The following is a 21,046-nucleotide window of genomic DNA, read 5'->3' as shown; positions in this document are numbered from 1 at the left end:
AAAATGACCTTTCCCAGCTAAAGCTAAGTTAAATCATCTGAAAGTGCCTGTTTGAGAAGGACCACCTCATTATATCCCATCGAACCAAATTATTCCATTAGTATTTTGTTCGGCAGTGGAGAAATATGCTTTCCCGCAATGGAAGCAGAGGACCTACCTAATTGAGCTATTTTTTTTTTCCTTTCAAGCACACCATTTGGGTCTCTAGAAGAGGTCATTTATGTCCAGTAAAGCTCTCCATTTAAATTGAATTGCCTCTTCCAGAAGTCACCTAAAAGAGTTTCTTTGCCAGAGGCATTATGTCTTTGATAAAAACACTTATTCCACTACAGAAAAGGATCCCTCATCCTTTATCATTAATAGAGTACCACCCTAAGAGGCGCTTCAAAGCATTCCAGAGAGGTACTTTAAAATATATATATATTTTTTACAAAGGCTCATCTTTCATATATAAGCCTATTACAATTAGCATGTTTGGAACAATGCTAGTAGACCTATAAATTCCAGAGGATGAACATCATCACCTCTTTACTTCTGAAAAATCCATTCTGTGATGATGCTAGGTTTTACACTGGTAGGAGACTTCTTGAGATAAAAATTACCTGTTCAAGATAGGAAAAGGCCATTCAGATGGAAAACTTATAGGTTAAAAATCAAAATTATAAGGTTGAAATGCCTATTGGATAGAGCATTAGCACTGGGAGTCAGAATGACCTGGGTTCTAATCCCACTCTGCTGCTTGTCTGCTGTGTGACCTTGGGTAAGTCACTTCACTTCCTCTGTGCTTCAGTTACTTCATTTGTAAAATGGGGATTAAAACCGTAAGCCCATTGTGGGACACAGACTGTGTCCAACTTGATTAGCTTGTATTACCAGTTCATAGTACAGTGCCTGACACATAGTAAGTGCTTAACAAATACCACAAATAATAATAATAATGATAGGAAGAAGGAAAGTGCATTTTCACCCGATGCTTTTTTTAAGCTGCTCTCTCCAATTAACTCCATTTATTTTTTTAAGTTTCCATAATGTTATATTATTTTCAAACACAGTATCATTTAGTTTACATTAAGTCATAGCATCTTGTAAATAGTTTACAAAAGTAAAACGCCACCACAGATAAATTAGTGGAAAAAAGCATAAAATCTAAATATTGCATGTACTCAGCTCCCTATCAGATCTGCTTACCTCCCCATTTGCTCTAATCCAGGACTTTTATTTAGGAGTCAAACTGTGGCCAACTCTGGTCTTACTAAATTTTGCCTTTTCTTAAAGCAAGTCTTTGGTTCAGATACCACTAGAATACTTTTCTTTTACTTCCTATTTGTGTGGTTCCTCCCAGTGCTTAGTACAGTGCCATGCACACAGTAAGCACATAATAAATATTATGACTACAAACTGCATTTTTTTTTGAAACCTGCTCAATTTCATCTACTTGGCCACTAAAGTGAAACCGGAGTCATTGACTGGAAGTCAGTCTGTATGTCTGGAGAAGAGGATCTAGAATCCCAAATAGCTTCTTTACTGAACAGAGAACGGACACTGGAAGAGGGAGTCAATCAGTGGTACTTACTGAGCGCTGTGGAGAGCACTCTACTAAGTGCTTGGGGGAAAAGGAAGCAACTGAAGGGGTGGGGTGAGCCACTGGAAACGCACTTGATATTTCAGCAGCAAAACAGATCCATCGAAACTCAGGAATTGTTGTTAAAAAGACTGGTAAATTGTTCTTTTAAATAAGATCTCATTTAAAAGGGTGGTGTTTTTGTGAATCTTGTCCAAAGAGAATGTAGGCTTCTGAACTACTTTTGTAAAAAGCATTTGATTTATAGCTCAGTAGTGTGATCTCTTGTAGGAAAGAATACTCTGATTGCAAATAAAAATAGCTCGTTTTAACATAAAAAGTTCACATAAGAATATGCATTAATCAATATACTTTGTGTATTTACAATAACTTCATTTAATACTGTGATAGAAAAAAATTAATCAATCCGTATATTACAGAAAACAAGCTTTAAAGATGGTAGTACCTTTCGCAGCAAGAAGTATGAATGGATTTTTCCTGCACTTAAAATAGTTTTCAACCTGACAAGCTCCTGAAGGACCAAAATGGATATTATATTGTTTCATACAAGTGATTCCCCTCAATCCGACGCATTAAAAGACGGAGAGCAACCGGCTGAACATTTGCTGTTAGTCTGACGTGGGCAAATTAATTACAGTGGGTTCCATCTGTAAAACGATGATATGTATCTTATTCAGTGGATTGTTCAGAGCACTTGTTTCAGAAACTGCATCACCTAAATGATCCCCAAAGGGAAAAGAACCGACAGTGCAGGCTAAGGACCAGCCTAATAAATTAGTGAGGTGACATAAGATTGCTATAATGATTTGGTTAACCATTTAACTACATTTAGCCAGTTAAGTGCGGTACTGGCACAAAGTCTCTTTTCCAAAAGGAAAATAAACTCATTTCTCAACCTTTCAAATAGCTCAAAGTGGTAAGCACTTGGAAACACATTTCGTCCTTATTCAGATTTGAAAAGGGAACAGCAAAATTCGGATATCTTAATTAGAATTAGTCATGCACTGTGAACACCATATACAGGCACAGACAGCATATTAGCAAAACTTAAAAATAAATTAAAACAAGCCGAAGTCTGAATCTAAAATTTCTGAATGATCCATTATAAACTTTAAGAATAAAAAAATAACTATGCTATTGATCATATCTATTAATCCAAATTAGTGGTAGGTTAGGAAATAAAGGTTTCTCTCTGCCAAGACACTCTAAAACAAGCCATCACCTCAAAATTTAGGAGGGAGAGAAATTTTATAATTATAATTCGATTTTTTTTTTTCATGGAAGAATAGAGGGAAAACATAACACTTCACCCGTTCTACATAAATCTATGTCAGAAATTGATGGGGTAAATTTGTACAAGCAAATCTGTGGCATTATAGGACAAAAAACTGGATACAATGTTCAGATGAATCGTTCTCTGCAGCCTGCCATTTATACTGATCACAGGATATCATTCAAAATACATTAGTCTACCGCAAGTCAGCAGTAGGTGACTCTAGTTTTAAATTTTGTTTCTCAAATTCCTTGCTTCCTCTTCCCCCTTAGAAGTAATTAATCGTTGGCTTCAAAAATTTGTGCAGGTATTCCGAACATAATTCCTTGGCTCTTAGAAAGTGTCCTTTGAAGGAAAAGATTTTTATTCACTACAACTCCCTCTTTTTCACTCTGCTGAAGAGTTGATGAAACAAACACAAAACATAGAAGCATTGATCCTGAGATGAAGTACATGAAATTAAAATTCAAGTGATCTTTACACAAGCTTCTGCTTAAGTTTGTTTCGGAAGATGGCTGGCAGAATTGAGATAACAGCTAAAATCATGAGAACAAATACTGAGTTCCAAGAAACTGCTTCTCCAGCTGTTGTAAGCTGGTATAACGTTGTTCCTGCTTTAATCGCTACAAAAGATGGAGGTGCAACACCTAAAATAAAAACAAAAAAGAGAAACTTTTGGTGAAAGCCATACAAAAGTTATTTACCTGGGAACAAAATCTTGCCCATGAACTTTTAAAGAAAATTAACAAAGTCATAAGGCATTATTCTTGAGTATTTACTATGAGCAGTTCATAAGCCAACTATGAGACTGTTCGTAGTACTAGTATTTGGTAGAATCAAACGGAATTATAATTCAATTGTATTGCTACCAAAAGAGGAAAAGATAAATTGTATGGAAACCACGTATTCAGATTTTCAATTAAGAATTGAGAATCAGGCAGTAGCCCCAGAAGAAAAGTGAAAAGGATTATTCTATCTGGGAGTTCGCTGAAATAACCTGCCAAAGAATTCCATGTAAAATAACTAGAAATCACAGTTAGTGGAACTGGCTTCCCAAGGACAGAACAGAATCCCGGTCCTAAGACAGGTGAGAGGTAGGAGAAAAGAAATCGGCAAGGAGAGGTGAGAGGTTTAAATACCCAATCAAATATACATTTATAGTCTATGTGTTTAAGGGTTATTTGGGGGAACAGTGGTCTCCGCTGGGAACTTGGAGTGAAACAAGCTATAAATCAATGCAGTTTTCCTTGCTTGTGCTGAGACTTCCTTAAAAATATAAACAAAGAATTCCTGTCTGTCATTTACTGAACACCTGGGGAAAATTTCTGAGCTTTGCCTGAACTACGATAAGGACAGAGTTATATTATTACATACTACCTAAGCAAATTCCCACATAAGGGTTTAAGTTAATTAAAAAAACACTGTAGAGAAGTTGAAGTTGTCTACAAAACTACGGTTACTTAATTTTTTTCCCCAATAAGAAATCTGAAGTATGTTTTTCTACCAGTTCTTTCTTATAAACAAAAATAGTTTGCTAAGTTAAAGGAAACCAAAAGTAGCTCAGTCTCTTCTGGAAATGACAGCGATCATAAGTAGAATCCTCTTCCTAGAAGGGCCCTTCAGAAGTTCAAGTGACCTAAATGGCTGCACAAGATCACTGGGGAAGAAGTGCCCACTACCTCCTATGAAGCACCAATATTTATATCCAAGGTAAAGTAGTTTGTAGGCCGCAATGAGGGAGGATGGGGAAGGAGTAAGTGGATAAATTCAATGAAAACTTTGGCATTTCCCCCCCAGAATACTAATATCATCCAGACTTTCTTCCTAATGCCAAACTAAATTATCTTAAAAGAGTCATTTCCAATAGATGGTGCTATTCTCCCAACTTTGAACATCAAAAATGCCTAACCAGGCAAACAATCTAAATCAAACTAAATCTGCAGGTTGTTTTCATCATCATCAATATTATTTATTGTAGGCAGAGAAAGTGGTCGATAAATACACTCAACTAACCAAAAACCTTACCTAGAAAAGTACCAACGAAAAATACTTTCAATGGTACGTTTATTACAGGCGATGCTATGTTGATAAACCAGTTAGGCAGAAAGGGTGTGATTCTTAAAAATATTATGTAGTTAATGAGATGTTCTCTGTGCCGTTCAACCTGCAATGAAAAGGAAAGAAATACAAAATTTAGATAAACCTTGTCTTGGAAATTAATTTTGCTTTGAAACTATACATTTCATACAGTAGTACTGATAATAGAAATTAACTTGAAAGCGCCTGGACATGAAAGAGCATGCTGTTTTTTTAACTGGCTGAAATGAACAAAAGGGAATTCAAATGACCAGATAATAAAACAATTAGCAGCTGCAATTAACAAGCAGCACCAGTGAATACTTCCTGAAAACACTAGGGGTTCCAAAAATTCTTATTTTTTTCCACGGACTTTTTATGTCATATTTTTTTAAGAGGGCAATACTGTAATAAACAAAACTTTAATGGGCAAACAGCAATAATGATAATGATGGATTCATCCGTCAAAGATGACTGATATGCTTTGTTTACACTTGCTTCTGCAAGAAAGGCTAAAAGTTGATAATAGTAATAGTATTTGTTAAGCACCTATTATGTACAAAGCACTCTACTATAAATCCTGGGAAAAATAAATACAAGAATTAGACATACTACTAATAATAATAATGATGGCATTTATTAAGCGCTTACTATGTGCAAAGCACTGTTCTAAGCACTGGGGAGGTTACAAGGTGATCAGGTTGTTCCACAGGGGGCTCATAGTCTTGATCCCCATTTTCCAGATGAGGTAACTGGGGCACAGAGAAGTGAAGTGACTTGTCCAAAGCCACACAGCTTTATAATTGGTGGAGTGGGGATTTGAACCCATGACCTCTGACTCCAAAGCCCGTGTTCTTTTCCACTGAGCCACGCTGCTTCCCCAACATGGACTCTGACCCCCAAGAGGCTCATAATTTAAGGATAAATGAGGGAAAGGTGACCAGTGACAGATATGTCTGGAAAGATGAAACAATAAAACACTAAAACAACTATAAAGGACAAGGGCATGGTCAGTACAAAAACCAGAAAGAGCCATCAGGCAATGTGGTTAGAGGAGCAGAGTTTTTTAGACTGTGAGCTCCATGGGGAACAAGGGCTATGTCTGGCCTAATGATGTTCCATCTACCCCTATGCTAAGCACAGTCCTTGGCACATACTAAGCACTTAAATATCGTTATTATTGCTATTATTTCTCAGAGCCCAAGGCAGAACAACTGCCCTACCTGACTGCTATTCATTCAATTGTATTTATTAAGCATTTGCTGTATGCAGAGCGTTCATTCATTCAATTGTATTTGAGCGCTTACTGTGTGCAGAGCACTGTACTAAGCACTTGGAAAGTACAATTTGGCAACAGATAGAGACAATCCCTATCCAACAACAGGCTCACAGTCCAGAAGGGGGGAGACAGACAACAAAACAAGTAGACACACATCAGTAGCAAGCACTGTACTAAGCGCTTGGGAAAGCACAATACAAAAATAAACAGTGACATTCCCCGCCCGCAAAGAGCTCAGAGTCTAGAAGGCAGGAGACAGACATCAATACAAACAAACAAAATTACAGATAAATACATAAGTACTTTTGGGCTGGGGAGGAGAGCAAAGGGAGCTAGTCAGGGTGACGAAGAAGGGAGTGGGAGATGAGGAAAAGTGGGCCTTAGTCTGGGAAGCCCTCTTGGAGGAGATGTGCCTTCAATAAGGCTTTAAAGAGGGGGGAGTGATTGTCGGATAAGAGGAGGGTGGGCGTTCCAGGCCGGAGGCAGGATGTGGGCCAGAGATCGGTGGCAAGATGGGTGAGACTGAGGCACCATGAGAAGGTTAGCACTAGAAGAACAAAGTATGTGGCCTGGGTTGTAGAAGGAGAGAAACGAGGTGAGGTATGAGGGGGCAAGGTGATGGAGTGGTTTAAAGCCACTGGTGAGGAGTTTTTGTTTGATACGGAGGTGGATGGGTAACCACTGGAGATTTATGAGGTTGGGGGGGAGAGGGTGCCATGTCCTGAGCATCATCATCATCATCAATCGTATTTATTGAGCGCTTACTATGTGCAGAGCACTGTACTAAGCGCTTGGGAAGTACAAATTGGCAACATATAGAGACAGTCCCTACCCAACCGTGGGCTCACAGTCTAAAAGGGGGAGACAGAGAACAAAACCAAACATACTAACAAAATAAACAGAATAGATATATACAAATAAAATAAAAAAATGAGCACTTTCGCAAAAGATGAACCGGGCAGTGGAGTGAAGTATGGACTGGAGTGGGGAGAGACAGGAGATTGGGAGGTCAGCAAGGAGGATGCTGCAGTAATCTAGGCAGGGTAGGATGAGTGATTATATTAAAGCTGCACCGGGTAAAATTTACCTCCCAATCTAACCTGCTCCTAGCCTACATGGGATTTTAGAAGTTTCCTGTGGCTGTGACTGCTGGGACTCTGAATCTCCAGTTGCCTAAAACTCTGCTCTCCTAGCCCTAGTATCCTGCAACTTTTATTTTACTTTACCCTCTTATTTCAATTTTATGTTTGTGCTGTTTTATATTTTCCTTATGCCTACACCAGTCCCATTTCCCCTTTTATTCTTAATCTGTGAACCCTTAAAGGACCCTAATTCTCATCCATAGACTCTTTCCCAGCATTTACTACAGTGCTCTACACACAGTAAGCACTTAATATCATTACTACTACTAGTAGCAGGAAATGTTTTCTTTAAATTTAAACATTTTTTAAAAAATTAAGTAGTTTAGAGATTTGGGGAACTGAAGAATTAAAATGATTTTTTTATGCTCTTAATTTTCTTCTCACCTATCTTATAGAAAATCAAGACAGAAATTAAGAATGAAAGATTAGACTGTGAGTACTTTGGGGGCCAGAGATTAAGCAATTAATCATACTTATTGAGCGCTTACTGTGTGGAGAACACTGTACTAAGCACCTGGGAGAGTACAATATAACAGAGTCGGTAGACACAGTTCCCTGCCCATAACAAGTCACAGATTTGGGCTAATTCTCATTCCTTGCTTTTTGGCTGTGCTTTGCATACAGCAGAGGCTTAATAAACATTTAATAATAATAATAATGGTATTTGTTAAGCGCTTACTATGTGCCAAGTGCTGGGCACTGTTCTAAGCACTGGAAAGCAGCTCCACTACTGATAGCTGGACACAACATTAAATTCGTATAAAATCTGGAGTTAAATTTTATTTAAATACTTGAGTGAATCATCACTCAGAGAGTTCACTAGCCAAAACGTGTAATGAAGAATTTAATCTACAAAAAGATTTAATTTCTAAAAAGATTTTTAAATGATTTTACTAATTTCCTGAGAAATGAGAATAAACTGAAAGTAATTTTAAGACAGCATGGAAAATGCAGAAAGTTTTACTCAAGTAAAGCTTGGCTTTAATAGGTACTGACTGCTAAAAAAACCCCCAAAAACTCCCATGCGATAGGCTGCCATCTGTGAATGAAAACTTCACACAAAAGAAAACACAACTATTTCAATGCAACTTATGCTTTTTTAACTGAGATAAGCCAATGAGGGCGATTATTTGTTTTATTGATATTCAGGCCATGCAATTGCCTGTTTTTACCTCACTAGGGGTCCTACTTTTAAAAAATCGAAGTTTCATCTATATTATTCATTCAATTGTATTTATTGAGCACTTACTGTGCATAAAGCATTGAACGAAGCGCTTGGGAGAGTACAATATAACAATAAACAGACACATTCCCTGCCCTCAACGAGCTTAAGTTTACCAAATTCGGAGAAAGTATCTTTAAACTCTGTTGCTCCTGCAATTTTAGTGTCTGCCTCCCTTACTTGACTGTAAGCTCCTTGAGTCTACTAATTCTATTGTACTCTCCCACGCATTAAGTAAACTGCTTTGCACAGAGTGTCTAATAAATTATTATGGATTGAGACCCCATGACAGAACTTTATCCTTAGCCACCAGAGTGTCCTCCCTAATACGCTGCTAAGAAGATATCAAAGACTAAAAACTTTGTATTCACCAATAATGAAAATAGCATTTCACTTTATAAGGCTGTTCCATTTTTAAAACTTTCTTTTCCCACACTTACACAAATGTTAAGGCAATCTGTTGGAAATAAGAAAAGAACTGAAGATATATGGTACCAGGGTCATGAGTTATTTTAAGTTATTAAAAGTCTGTCTCAGTGCGCAATTACTTTGACTCACCATCCAATTTCTATCAGGCCCTACGTCCAGGGGTCTAGTATCATCAGGCTAATCCATCAGTGGTATTTATTGAGTGCTTATTGTGTGCACAGCAGTGTAATAAGCACTTCGGAGAGTAAAACATAAAAGAGTCGGTTGACACGTTCCTTGCCCACAAGGAGTTTAACAATCTAGAGGGACTATAAACTAACACTACAAATGAAGTGCTTAATTTGGTAAGCACAAGTTACGGGAACTACTACTGAAGGTTCAAGTGATAAAACGTTTTACCTGCTGTGACCATTTCACTGCTTTCTCTGTTAAATACTTGTACACTACTGGTCGGCCCACTAAATAGGAAAGCATGTAACAGAAGGAAGCACCAAGTCCGGAGCACTGAAAAAACAGAAAGTTGGAAGCAACGTGATTATTACAGATCTTCTCGTTAGTCCTCGACTCTCCCAAAAACTCATCTACCTTAATCATTTTTGCCCATCTTGTCTTACTACGGCACGGCTGCTCTGCAGTCACCTTGAGCTAGAAACTAGATTCTGTAAGGGAATTTAGTCTAAATAAGAATTTAGGGCCAATTAGTCTTCCTATTAAGATTTCCAGCAGCTGGGAATAAACCATTACAAATATGAATTAAAATTATTTACTTTCATAAACCAAATTCCAGTTTAAATAAAAATAGACTTTAACCTTAATATACAATATAGTGCTGTGATGTTACAAAATGACCCTCTTTGAGTTCCAGCCTTGAAGAGTGTTATTAAGGGTAGATTCAAATATTGATGAACTCTGTTCTTTACATGTAAATGTGGATGATCTTCATGTTCTATCTAGTGCTTGCTGAAAGTCTTAAACCAAACTTAGGCTTTTTCACCTCCAAACAATACAAAATGTCTTTGGACCAGGGAAAATGGCAAGTACCCAAGTTTTTCAACACCCCTCAAATCAGATGTGTGTTCCTGTTGGGTGAAATGAAATATTTTCCTATAAAAGGATACCGGTGACTTAGCAAACACTGCTATCTCACCCATGTCTTCTGAGAACTAGAAGAGAAAGTGCCTGGAGTTGCCAACTTGTGGAATCAAATCAGTGGCACCAGGATCATGAAAATTACAATTTGAAAAACACTTCCCGATTCCCAGCAATATATTTCATACACTTACCAAGCAAACAAGGAACAAGGCTAGTGGAAATGGATAGAGAAATCCTGAGAGTATGCTGAGAAATATAGAACCTGGTATGGCAAATGTTTGCAAACTGATAGTTTACCAATTAAGGATGAATCTTTTAAGTATAATTGAAAGAAACTACCATTTTTGATTTTAGAAAAAATAGTGTACCAAAATTTGCAAGAGCAACATCATTAAGTTAGCTCCAAATGCTGCTATATATTTTAACCCTGTGACACTGTATAGAATAATCATGTAGTCATTACTACTTCCTATGTTTCTTTAAAGTACAAATTCACCATTCAATCAAATTTATTGAGAGCTTATTGTGTGCTGAGCACTATACTAAGTGCTTGTACTCTCCCACTCTTAGTACAGTGCTCAGGAGAGTACATAATAAACGAGTTGATAGGAACACTTCCTGCTTACCATTTGCAGTAAAGTACTTCTAGAGGCTGTAAAACAAACCATTGTAGGACTGTTTTACCAATGGTTATCTTCTCTCACTACTCCCAAACAAGGAAGTACAAGGTGCAACTAAATATACTAAGGCCTGTGAGCCCTTTGTGAGTCCAGGACTGTCCCCAACCTGATTACCTAGAATCTACAACCAGTGCTTAGTACTACATCTGGCACATAATAAATGGTTAACAAGTACCATAAAAAAACAAAAGTTCCTTTCAAATCTATTTTCTACATAAACTGAGAAGTAGTTACTAGAAAGGAGGCAGGGTCATACTCCAGGACACTAAAATGAGCTCTCTTGAGTGTTTCCAGGGCACCTAAACTACGGCAATTTGACTCCTCTGGAAAGGAGACTTGTCAATATTGCAAGCGGAATTAAACTGGAAGGTAAGAATGTGAGAATTTCACCAACTGTATCAAAATTAGAGGAGAAAGGGTAAAATAGAGCTTTCCAGAGGCCAGAATCTGGGGGCTCAGCTAAAGCCTTGCTGGGCCCGCATCTTGCCTTAATGAACTTCAATGTCTGGCTTAACCAAATCCTTAACTTTTCAAGGATTTATCAGAAGCCTGGGCAGCTTGGCTAAATTCAGGCAGCAGTCCCCTCTGAATGGCTGCTGGGCTGATCCCTCTTAATGGGAGTACAGCCTAACCCAATCTATTACCATGCTCACCAGAACCCCTGCACATTTTCACTTGACAATATATTTTTTTTCCCTTATGGTATTTTCTAAGCACTTACAATGTGCCAGGCATTGTACTGGCACTGGGGTAGATACAAGTCACCCTATTTATAGATACACTAAATTGTATAAATACAGTAAATGTATTTAAAGATACAATACCATTGATTGATTAATTGAAGCTAATCAGACTGAACCCAGTCCTTGTCCCACTTGGGGCTCACGGTCTTAATCTCCATTTTAGATTAGATAACTGAGGCACAGAGAAGTTAAATGACTTGCCCAAGGTTACAGACCGCCAGACAAGTGACAGAACCAAGACTAGAACCCAGATCTCCTGATTCCCAGGATCAGGCTTTCCACTAGGCTATGCTGCCTTCCCTGTGACTTTCTAGAAAGGAGAGGGGAAAAAAACCTAAACAAAAACCTAAGAAATCCAGCTACTCCTTCTTTACCACCTAAACTCTACCCTTGTTTACTAGCTATAACCATGACACAAAGAAATGAAAACGTCTCCTCCTAAAAGCTCTACTGATCAGAAGTAGTTTCCAGAAGGAAAAGGAAAGAGAACCTCACGTCTTATTGCCTCATTTAAATACCCCTGAATCTAAGCTCAAATACATTAATTCACAACATTTGTCTTCCAATTTAAAAAATGATAATTTTCATTCATCATTGCCAGCTAGCAAACTTTCAAACACCAGGAAAAGGATACAAAATATACGTAGCAAAGTAAGCCACAAGAACTTGTACATAGAAAGTGTCCTTGTACTTAGACAAAACTCTTCCCAATGCCTTGGCATCATCCATATCCCTGGGAACCTTCATGTTTGCTCTTTCTTCTCTAAAGAAACAAAACAATGTTATAAATTTTTTCAAAGTCTTTAAAACCAAATTTCCCAACATAATTTAGATATCCCAAGTTGTAAGCATTAAATTTTACCCAAGAGATTAAATGCTTTGAGGGACAGACTCTACTCTGAAATCGAATTTATCATTTTCAAGTTTAGAAGCCAATAAATAAGATCCTGTCAGGTCATTTCATATTACTGGGCACAATGTTTATGGAGATACTAGGCATTTATGAAACTAAAAGCTAAAAGGCTATCATTTTTGAACATTTTTGATTAAGTGAGAAAGTCCCAGAAGCAGGCAGTAATGAAGTCATCGTTTAACATATCATGTCTGGAAATCTTCATGAAATTTTGGTAGTCGTCAGCTTCATTAAAACTGTTGCTTTTGAAATATTTTTCAGTAGTTTTTTAAAATAAACTTTACAGATATACCCTGGGTTATAATCACCTCACAATACCTGTAACCTTTCTGCCGACTTCTGTGTGGCATGTGTAAGGCCGCCTCTCCCACTCAATTATTGGTATTTATCGAGTGCTTACTATGTGCAGAGCACTGTACTAAGTGCTAGGGAAAGTACAACAGAATTAGCAGACATGTTCTCTACCCATAACAAGCTTACATACATTAAAAAAAAATTATAAAACTGCTATAATTGAAGTGTTATCAAAGGAAGGGAGGAAAATAAATATGGTTAATAATGCTGATAATCTACATGCCTACAAAATAATACTCCTCTATTTTAGTATATGGCTATTAGCTGATTAAGTATTTTGACTTTAGAGAATTTGCTACAGGTTAGGCAGTTTTCTTTGGAAATTAAAGATCTTTATCCTAAAGTAGGCTTCAGAGTTAATACATTTTGAGGGGGAAGTCAAATTCTTCCTCTGTTATACTTACTCATTTAGCTGGGGAAAATTTTTATATACCAGGAACATAATAGAAGCGGCAGACAAGAAAATGGACACTAGTATAAGGAGAGACATTCTCGCCGATCCAGCTTGTGCATGATTTTGCTCTAGAAAAACAAAACTATAATGATGAAAAAGATAAAAACTGCAAGATTTAGAGCATAGTTTTATGTACCCTTCTAGATTCTCATGGCCGAGCATTTCCTGGAGTACTTTTCCCATTGGAAACTCACAGACATCTACCTCCAAAAATTACTTTCAATGAATTGGAACTTTCTAATTGTGGTACTATTCATATGAACCTTTACACCATCTTTTAGGAATCATAATGCCAATTTTACAGACAGAAACGTTTGAGGTGCAATGACATTAACCAGGCACATGGTTAGTGGAAAAGTTGCAGGGGGAAAATTAGGTTCTTCCCTCTAACCATTCATGTACACTTCTTATTTCCTACTATCATATTTAACTTACCCTTGGGTTGACAGTTTTTGCAGAATTATTTCTGGGTCATAAGGTACTTGCCAGTATGCAGAAAAAACAGATTCACTAGCAAGAAGGAAGTCTGTTTTCTCTTTATTTCCACCTGGAACAAAGCTATATTTAACTTCTTTAGGAGCCTAGCCATATTTTAAGCAGCCTGCCACAACAGAATGCTCATTTGCTCTGAGAGGAGGCTTTTAAATATTCCACAGCAGCAGAAAAAAGGGCCACAAAATAAAACAGATGTTATCAAAGCAGTAAAGAAATTCATAAACTAGACTATCATTTAATTTCTTTACATAGACCTTTTGTTGCACAAACCAACCCTGTATACAAGATATCTCCAAGATATAGAGATAGTATTGAATAGGAGACTCTCCTGAAAAAAACCTTTTTTTTTCTGGTAGTGATATATAAGTTATGTACTAAGGAATATCAAATTTACTGGACCTAGTTGGAAAAACAAAACAAGTAGGCACTCTACAGCCACCCACTCAAATATGAAATTCTACTGAAGATACTTTTTTTTTTAATTTCTGGTGGTGAGATCTAAGTTATGTGTTAAGGAATCCTGGTTTTTTCATATCTACCAGACCTTGCCAGAAAAATAAAATGAGCAAGCAGTCTATAACCACCTACACATTTCAGCACAGAAGAAACCTTATATTATACTACTTCAGTAGACACTAATTTGCCAAGACTCCATTTATATATATACACTTACTAAAATATCTTACTAATCCGAGAAGACACAGTGGAAGCCCCTGTAAGAGTAGTTGGAAAACTAACCAAATTTAAATTAAAATCGGAAGTTAGTATGTGGAAACTAGACTGTGAGCCCACTGTTGGGTAGGGACTGTCTCTATATGTTGTCAACTTGTACTTACCCGGCGCTTAGTACAGTGCTCTGCACACAGTAAGTGCTCAATAAATACGATTGATTGATTGAAATGCTCAGAAGAGAGTAAAAAAAGAACTCCCAAAGTTTGAAAAGTTCACTTTCCTGCCCTAAGTTTCAAATGAGAACAAGGAATTAAACATAATTGAATTTTGATGAATCATTCAATATTTATTGAGCACTTTCTGTGTGCAGATCACTGTACTATCACTTGGAAGAGTACAAGAAAGTAGGAAGATATTATCCCTGCCCTCTAGGAGCTTACACTCTGGACTAAACTCACAACCTAAACTATACTCACTATCAATGGTAGTTATTGAGCACTTACTGTGTGCAGAGGGTAAAAGAGTTACCAGATATTCCCAAGTACTGTGGAGCTGAGGGTAGGGTGAATGTTAAATGATTAAAGAGTACAAATGCAAAGTCATACGTGATGCAGAAGGAAAGAAGTAGGGGAAATGAGGGCTTAGTTGGAGAAGGCCTCTTGGAGGAGAAGAGTGGTTGTATGTTGGATATAAAAGGGGAGGGAGTTCCAGGACAGAGGGAGGATGTGGGCAATCAACCTTATTTATTAAGCACTTACTGTGTGCAGAGCACTGTACAAGGAGTTGGCAACAAGATAAACAAGAGGGAGTGGGCTGATAGAGGGCCTTAAAGTTGATGGTACAGAGCTCCTGTTTGATGGAGAGGTGGATGGGAAACCATTGGAGGTTTTTGAAGAGAGGGAAGATATGAACTGAACCTTTTTTTAGAAAAATAATCCAGGCAGGAGAGTGAAGTAAGGACTGGAGTGGGGAGGCTCTGGAGGCAGGGAGGTGAGCATGGTGGCTAATGCTATAGTCAAGGTGGGATATAAGTACTTGGGTAAACAGTCAGCTATCTGAACTAAAACAATACATTACGTAATATAAATTATTTATATTAGTGTCTGCCTCACCCTCAATGGTATTTGTTGAGAGCTCACTAGGTGCAGAGCATTGTACTAAGCACTTGGGAGAGTATAACAGAATTAGCAAACACGTTCCCTGTCCACAACAGGTTTACAGTTTATAGGGGAAGACACACATTAATATGAAGTTCGCTGTGGGCAAGGAACATACCTACTCAGTTGCTGTACTGTACTCTCCCAAGTAATAATAATAATAATCATGGTATTAAGCGTTTACTATGTGTCGAGCACTGTTCTAAGTGCTGGGGTAGATACAAGGTAATCAGGCTCTCCCATGTGGGGCTCACAGTTTTAATTCCCATTTTACAGATGAGGTAACTGAGACACAGAGAACTTAGGTGACTTGCCCAAGGTCAAACAGAGGACAAGTGGCTCTGCAATCACTCAGTTGTATTTACTGACCACTTACTCTGCATATGGTAAGTACTCAGTAAATAACATTGATGATGATGAAAACAACCTGCAGGTTTAGTTTGAGAACCAAATGCTTAACCTTTTAAAAGTCAGACACACTCCTCCAATCACACTGGTTTCCCAGGGCCTTTACTAGCACAGGGATATTAACAATGTGGGAAAAAACTTTCAATTAGGAACAATCTCATTTTTATATATAAATGTTGAGCAATATGGGGGAATAAGAAATTCCTGATCATTTCTTATTTGACAATTAAGCTACGCATTGAGAGTACACTCCCTTTTAAGGGAAAAATAACTTTGTGGCCCCTTCTAAGGGAAAAAAAAAACAAACCTCCTGCTAAAAACACTCAACAGTAGTTCCCGAGGATGAGACGAAATACTTCTTTCTGTTTCATGTATATGCAAAATCTAACATGAAATATGTTTGGTTCCAAGAAAGGAATTCTCTGCAATTGTGAATCCAAGAAACACTAGTAGCATTTATTGAATGTCCAACGATGCAAGACACCTTACTAGGTGTTTGGGAGGTACGAATAACAAAGTGATACATATCCTGACTACAAGCTTTCATTCAAATGGGAAGCAAACATAAATATATACTGGAATTTTTTGTTTTTTAAATGGTATTTGTTAAGCACTTACTATGTGCCGGGCATTGAACTAAGCACTGGAGTAGGTACTAGCTCATCAGGTTGGACACAGTTCATGTCTCATATGGGCTCACAGTCTCAATCCCCATTTCACAGGTGAGGGAACAGAGGCATAGAGAAGTGACTTGCCCAAGTCACTTGACTTGCTCAATAAATACGACTGATGATGACTTCCCCAAGGTCACGCAGCAGCAGACAAGTGGTGGAGCTGGGATTAAAACCCAGGGTCCTTCTGCCACACTGGTCACAAGGCCACGCTGCTTCTTGGTACATTCATTCAATCGCATTTATTGAGCACTTACGATGTGCACAGCACTGTACTAAGTGCTTGGGAAAGTACAATACAACACAGTAAACGGACATATTCCCTGCCCACAATGAGCTTACAGTCTAGGGGGGGAGATGCGCATTAATACAAATAAATAAATGACACATAAGTATATAAGTGCTAAGGGAATGAGACGGGGGAAGAACGAAGGGAGAAAGTCAGGGTAACATAGAAGGAAGTAGGAGAAGAGGAAAATGGGGGCCTAGTCTGGGAAGGCCTCTTGGAGATGTGCCTTCAATAAGGTATTAAAGTGGGAGAGAGTAATTGTCTGTCAGATTTGAGGAGGGAAGATGTTCCAGGCCAGAGGCAGGACTTGGGCCAGGGCTCAGGGGAGAGACAGGCGAGACCAAGGCACAGTGGAAAAAAAAGGTCAGCACTAGCAAAACACACACACACACCATACCCCCGAACCCCATGCCCTCCTCTTTCCCCCACCGCAAGGTCTTGCAGGATGCTTCTGACCACTAGTTTCTCAGTACCTTACAAAACTCATGTGTTGTGAGGGAATTCCCCTTATAAGCCTATCAATCCAACTTGTTTTCCCACTATCGCTGCCACTGCAGAACAACCATTTTGAGGCCTGGTTTTCAGTACTGGATTCCTGATCTCAAAAAATGCTTTCCAGAGTTTGATGGTGACTCACATCAATGTAATATTCTCTCTATTCATTCTTTAAGATCTTATGAAGATCCACAGGAGGACTTCAGCAGAGAGTTCAACAATAGCCTCTGTTTTGTGTGCACATTTTGAGAGTATCATTTGGAACGTGTATGATATTGACATTGATCAGTCACAGCACTACTCAGTTTAAAAATGTGTGGGCAAGACTTACATTTCATCATTCTCTTGCATAACTTTCCTTTGATACTTTGGTTATGAAATTAAAAATGAGACATTACTTTGTACCAACCCTTAGATGATGTTAGTGAACACTTCTCATTTAGCCTTCTGGATCAATGCTGTAGCAGTGAGTAAATTAAACCTTTTTTAGCAGGGGTCAGAAATATTTTCAATAACAACAATAACTGTGCTATTTGTTAAGCTCTTACCATGTGCCAAGCACCAGGGTGGAAACAAGTTAATGAGGTTGGACGCAATCCAAGCCCCACATGGGGCTTACAGTCTCAGTAGAACAGGTACTGAAGTAACAACTACACTAACTTACATACTCGGCTGGCTCTAAACCTTCACCTAGAGACTAGCCTCCCAAATTTCTACCAGTCAGGTGACTCCGAAAATGTATTCACCTAACTACTCCAAAATATGGGCAAAGGTCATATTGGAGGTTTGAAATATATACTGAGAATTCTGCCGATGATATAGTCAATTCTCCCATAGCTCATATTGTCATTGTACAATTTGAATAGAACACTGGAGAATTCCATTTTCCAACATCACATATCCATCTACATAGACTGTGATGCAGTGTGGGAAGAATTTTTTTTGTGTGTGTGTATATATGTCCATGTATGTTTACATGTATATATGTGTGTGTGTATATATATATATCTGCACACAAAGTATAACAAGGCAAGTTTTTCTTAATGCAGAGTTTGTCTAGAATTAACTACCTGATTACTGCTAAATAAAGTGGTGTGGCCTGTTGGATAGAACATGGGCGTCAGAAGGAGCTGGGTTCTATTCCCAGGCCCCCACTGTAGAGGCCAGGGAGTATGCCCCAGGTGCAACCTCCTGATGGAGAGGGAAGCAGCATGGCCTAGTGGAATAGAGTGTGGGCCTGGAAGTGAAAAGGATTTGGGTTTTAATCCCAGCTCCACCACTTGTCTGTTGGGTGACCTTGAGCTAGTCACTTCACTTCTCTGTGCCTTAGTCCCCACATCTGTAAAATAGGAGTTAAGACTGTGAGCACCATGTGGGACAGGGACTGTGTCCAACCTGATCACCCTGTATCTACCCCAGCACTTGGAACAATACTTGGCACATAGTAAGCACTTAAATAGGCAAAAAAAAAAAAGAACTGAATGCTAAGAATTGGAAGCCCAGAAGCTGTTTCTTTTATATTCCTCTACAAGGGAGATCTTGGCTGCACTGACACTGTCATCTCCTGGTTTTCCTATTTCTCTGGCCACTTCTTCTCAGTCTCCTTCAGATTCCTCCTCTGCCTCCCATCCTCTAAATGTGGAAGTCCCTCAAGACTCAGTTCTAAGTCCCCTTCTGTTCTCTATTCCCTTGGAGAACTCATTCGCTCCCATGGGTTCAACGACCATCTCTACATAGATGATTCCCAAATCTACCTCTCTAGCCTTGACCGCTGTCCTTTTCTGCAGCCTCACATTTTCTCCTGTTTGGGACATCTCTACTTGGATGTCGCACCAACGCCTCAAACTTAACATGTCCAAAACAGAACTGTTCATCTTCCCACCCAAACCCAAATTATTTTTCTCCCCCTCTAGATTATGCTCATAGTGGGCAGGAAATGTGCCATCCAACTCTTGTCATACTGTGCTCTCCCATGTGCAGTGTTGTGCACACAGCTAGTGTTCAGTAAGTATGCCTGATTGATCATGGAGAGGGAAAAGAGGTCAGATAAGTTAATTTCATTTCTGATGAAGTAGGCTACCATAATGTGGAACCTCTCTGATTCAAATTCATATATTAATGTAGCAATCATTCATTTATAATTGACTGAATATATATTTCTGGGTAATTTTGGTAAGGAACTGGTATTCAACCTTGGTTCAGGAACCAATCCCGCATTTATAATAGTGTTCATAGGAAAAATTCAGGAACCTATTGTGTGGCCACGAGGGCGCTGAGATCTTCCTTCCTGAGGAACCTGACATTGGACCCCAAGTCCTTCTGTTCCCGGTAGGATCTTTCCCCTCTGGATGCCGCCAAGATCTATTTTCCTGAGGAACCCGCCATCGGACCCCAAGTCTTCCTTTCTCCCGGAAGGATCTTTCCTCTCCGAACACTGCCACGAGGGCACTGAGCTCTCCCTTCCTGAGGAACCCACCATCGGACCCCGAGTCCTCCTCTCCCCTGAAGGATATTTTCCCCTCCAGATGCCGCCACGTGGGCGCTGAGATCTCCCTTCCTGAGGAGCCTGCCATTGGACCCCGAGTCCTCCTGTTCCCGATAGGATCTTTCCCCTCCGGTCACTGAGATCTCCTTTCCTGAGAAGCCCACTGTCGGGCTCCAATGACCCGCAACCAGACTCATGGTCGTCCCCCTCCTGAGGACATTGAGGCCCAGCCCCACAGCAGGCCCCACGGCCAGTCAGAAGCTCTATATCTCCCAGATGACCCTCATGAGGTCGACTTTGCTGACCATCCAACTCCCCCGGGCTGGGACCACTCCCGTGATCATTAGGATCATCCCTCAAAGCGACCTATAGCCCGTCCAGGTTGCCAACCAGGCCCGTGGGACATTGTGTTCCCGAGCTTCCCCCAAAGCGACCACCTTTAGGGAGCCCCCACTCGCTCCTTCCCTGTGTTCGAACCGATGTGACTGATGCCCCCCAACACCCCTTTACCAGGTAACAATGGCCTTGTTCTCACTGTGTTACTTTTAGCAACTACCTGCATTTGCATCTACTCAGACCACTCATATTACTTGGTTATTTACTCGTCTTCCCAAACAGTGTTTGGCACATAGTAAGCGCTTATCAAATACCATCGTTATTATTATTATTACTATTATGCTAGCTGTTAACTGCTCTTAGTGCTGTCGTTTACCTCACTGACTTCACCATGACCTTTCAGGGCCCCTGTTCGCATATGCCCACCTTCCCCTTCTCCTCTCCCACCGAGCTCTTACCCTCCACTTTTTCTAATGGCATTTATTAAGCGCTTACTATGTGCAAAGCTCTGTTCTAAGCTCTGGGGAGGTTACAAGGTGATCAGGTTGTCCCACAGGGGGCTCTCAGTCTTCATCCCCATTTTACAGATGAGGGAACTGAGGCACAGAGAAGTTACGTGACTTGCCCAAAGTCACACAGCTGGCAAGTGGCGGAGCCGGATTTTGAACTCATGACCTCTGACTCCAAAGCCCATGCTCTTTCCACTGAGCCACGCTGCTTCTCCATCCCTCCTCCCCGCCCCCTCCCTAAAATCCCTCTGTACCAGCACCACCCTCATCCCCCTTCCCTTGAGCAGGAC

The 21,046-nt window shown here is 39.4% G+C and overlaps 1 protein-coding gene across 2 annotated transcripts in view; it reads right to left on the bottom strand.

Annotated features, from left to right (window-relative positions):
• Positions 1-982: 982 nt before the first annotated feature.
• Positions 983-21,046, bottom strand: part of TMEM41B (transmembrane protein 41B) — a 30,231-nt gene continuing 10,167 nt past the window's right edge. For both annotated transcript variants that reach the window (XM_038764606.1, XM_038764607.1), the window contains exons 2-7: positions 13,190-13,307; positions 12,153-12,281; positions 10,287-10,380; positions 9,403-9,507; positions 4,881-5,019; positions 983-3,502 (exon numbers count right to left, since the gene is read on the bottom strand). In XM_038764606.1, the coding sequence (XP_038620534.1) occupies positions 3,333-3,502; positions 4,881-5,019; positions 9,403-9,507; positions 10,287-10,380; positions 12,153-12,281; positions 13,190-13,307 (755 nt within the window). In that variant the 3' untranslated portion in view covers positions 983-3,332. The remainder of the gene's footprint in view (positions 3,503-4,880; positions 5,020-9,402; positions 9,508-10,286; positions 10,381-12,152; positions 12,282-13,189; positions 13,308-21,046) is intronic.

Source organism: Tachyglossus aculeatus, chromosome 22, assembly GCF_015852505.1.
Source record: "Tachyglossus aculeatus isolate mTacAcu1 chromosome 22, mTacAcu1.pri, whole genome shotgun sequence".
NCBI lineage: Eukaryota > Metazoa > Chordata > Mammalia > Monotremata > Tachyglossidae > Tachyglossus > Tachyglossus aculeatus.
Note: the sequence above shows the minus strand (reverse complement) of the source record. Positions and strands in the feature narration are given on the sequence as shown.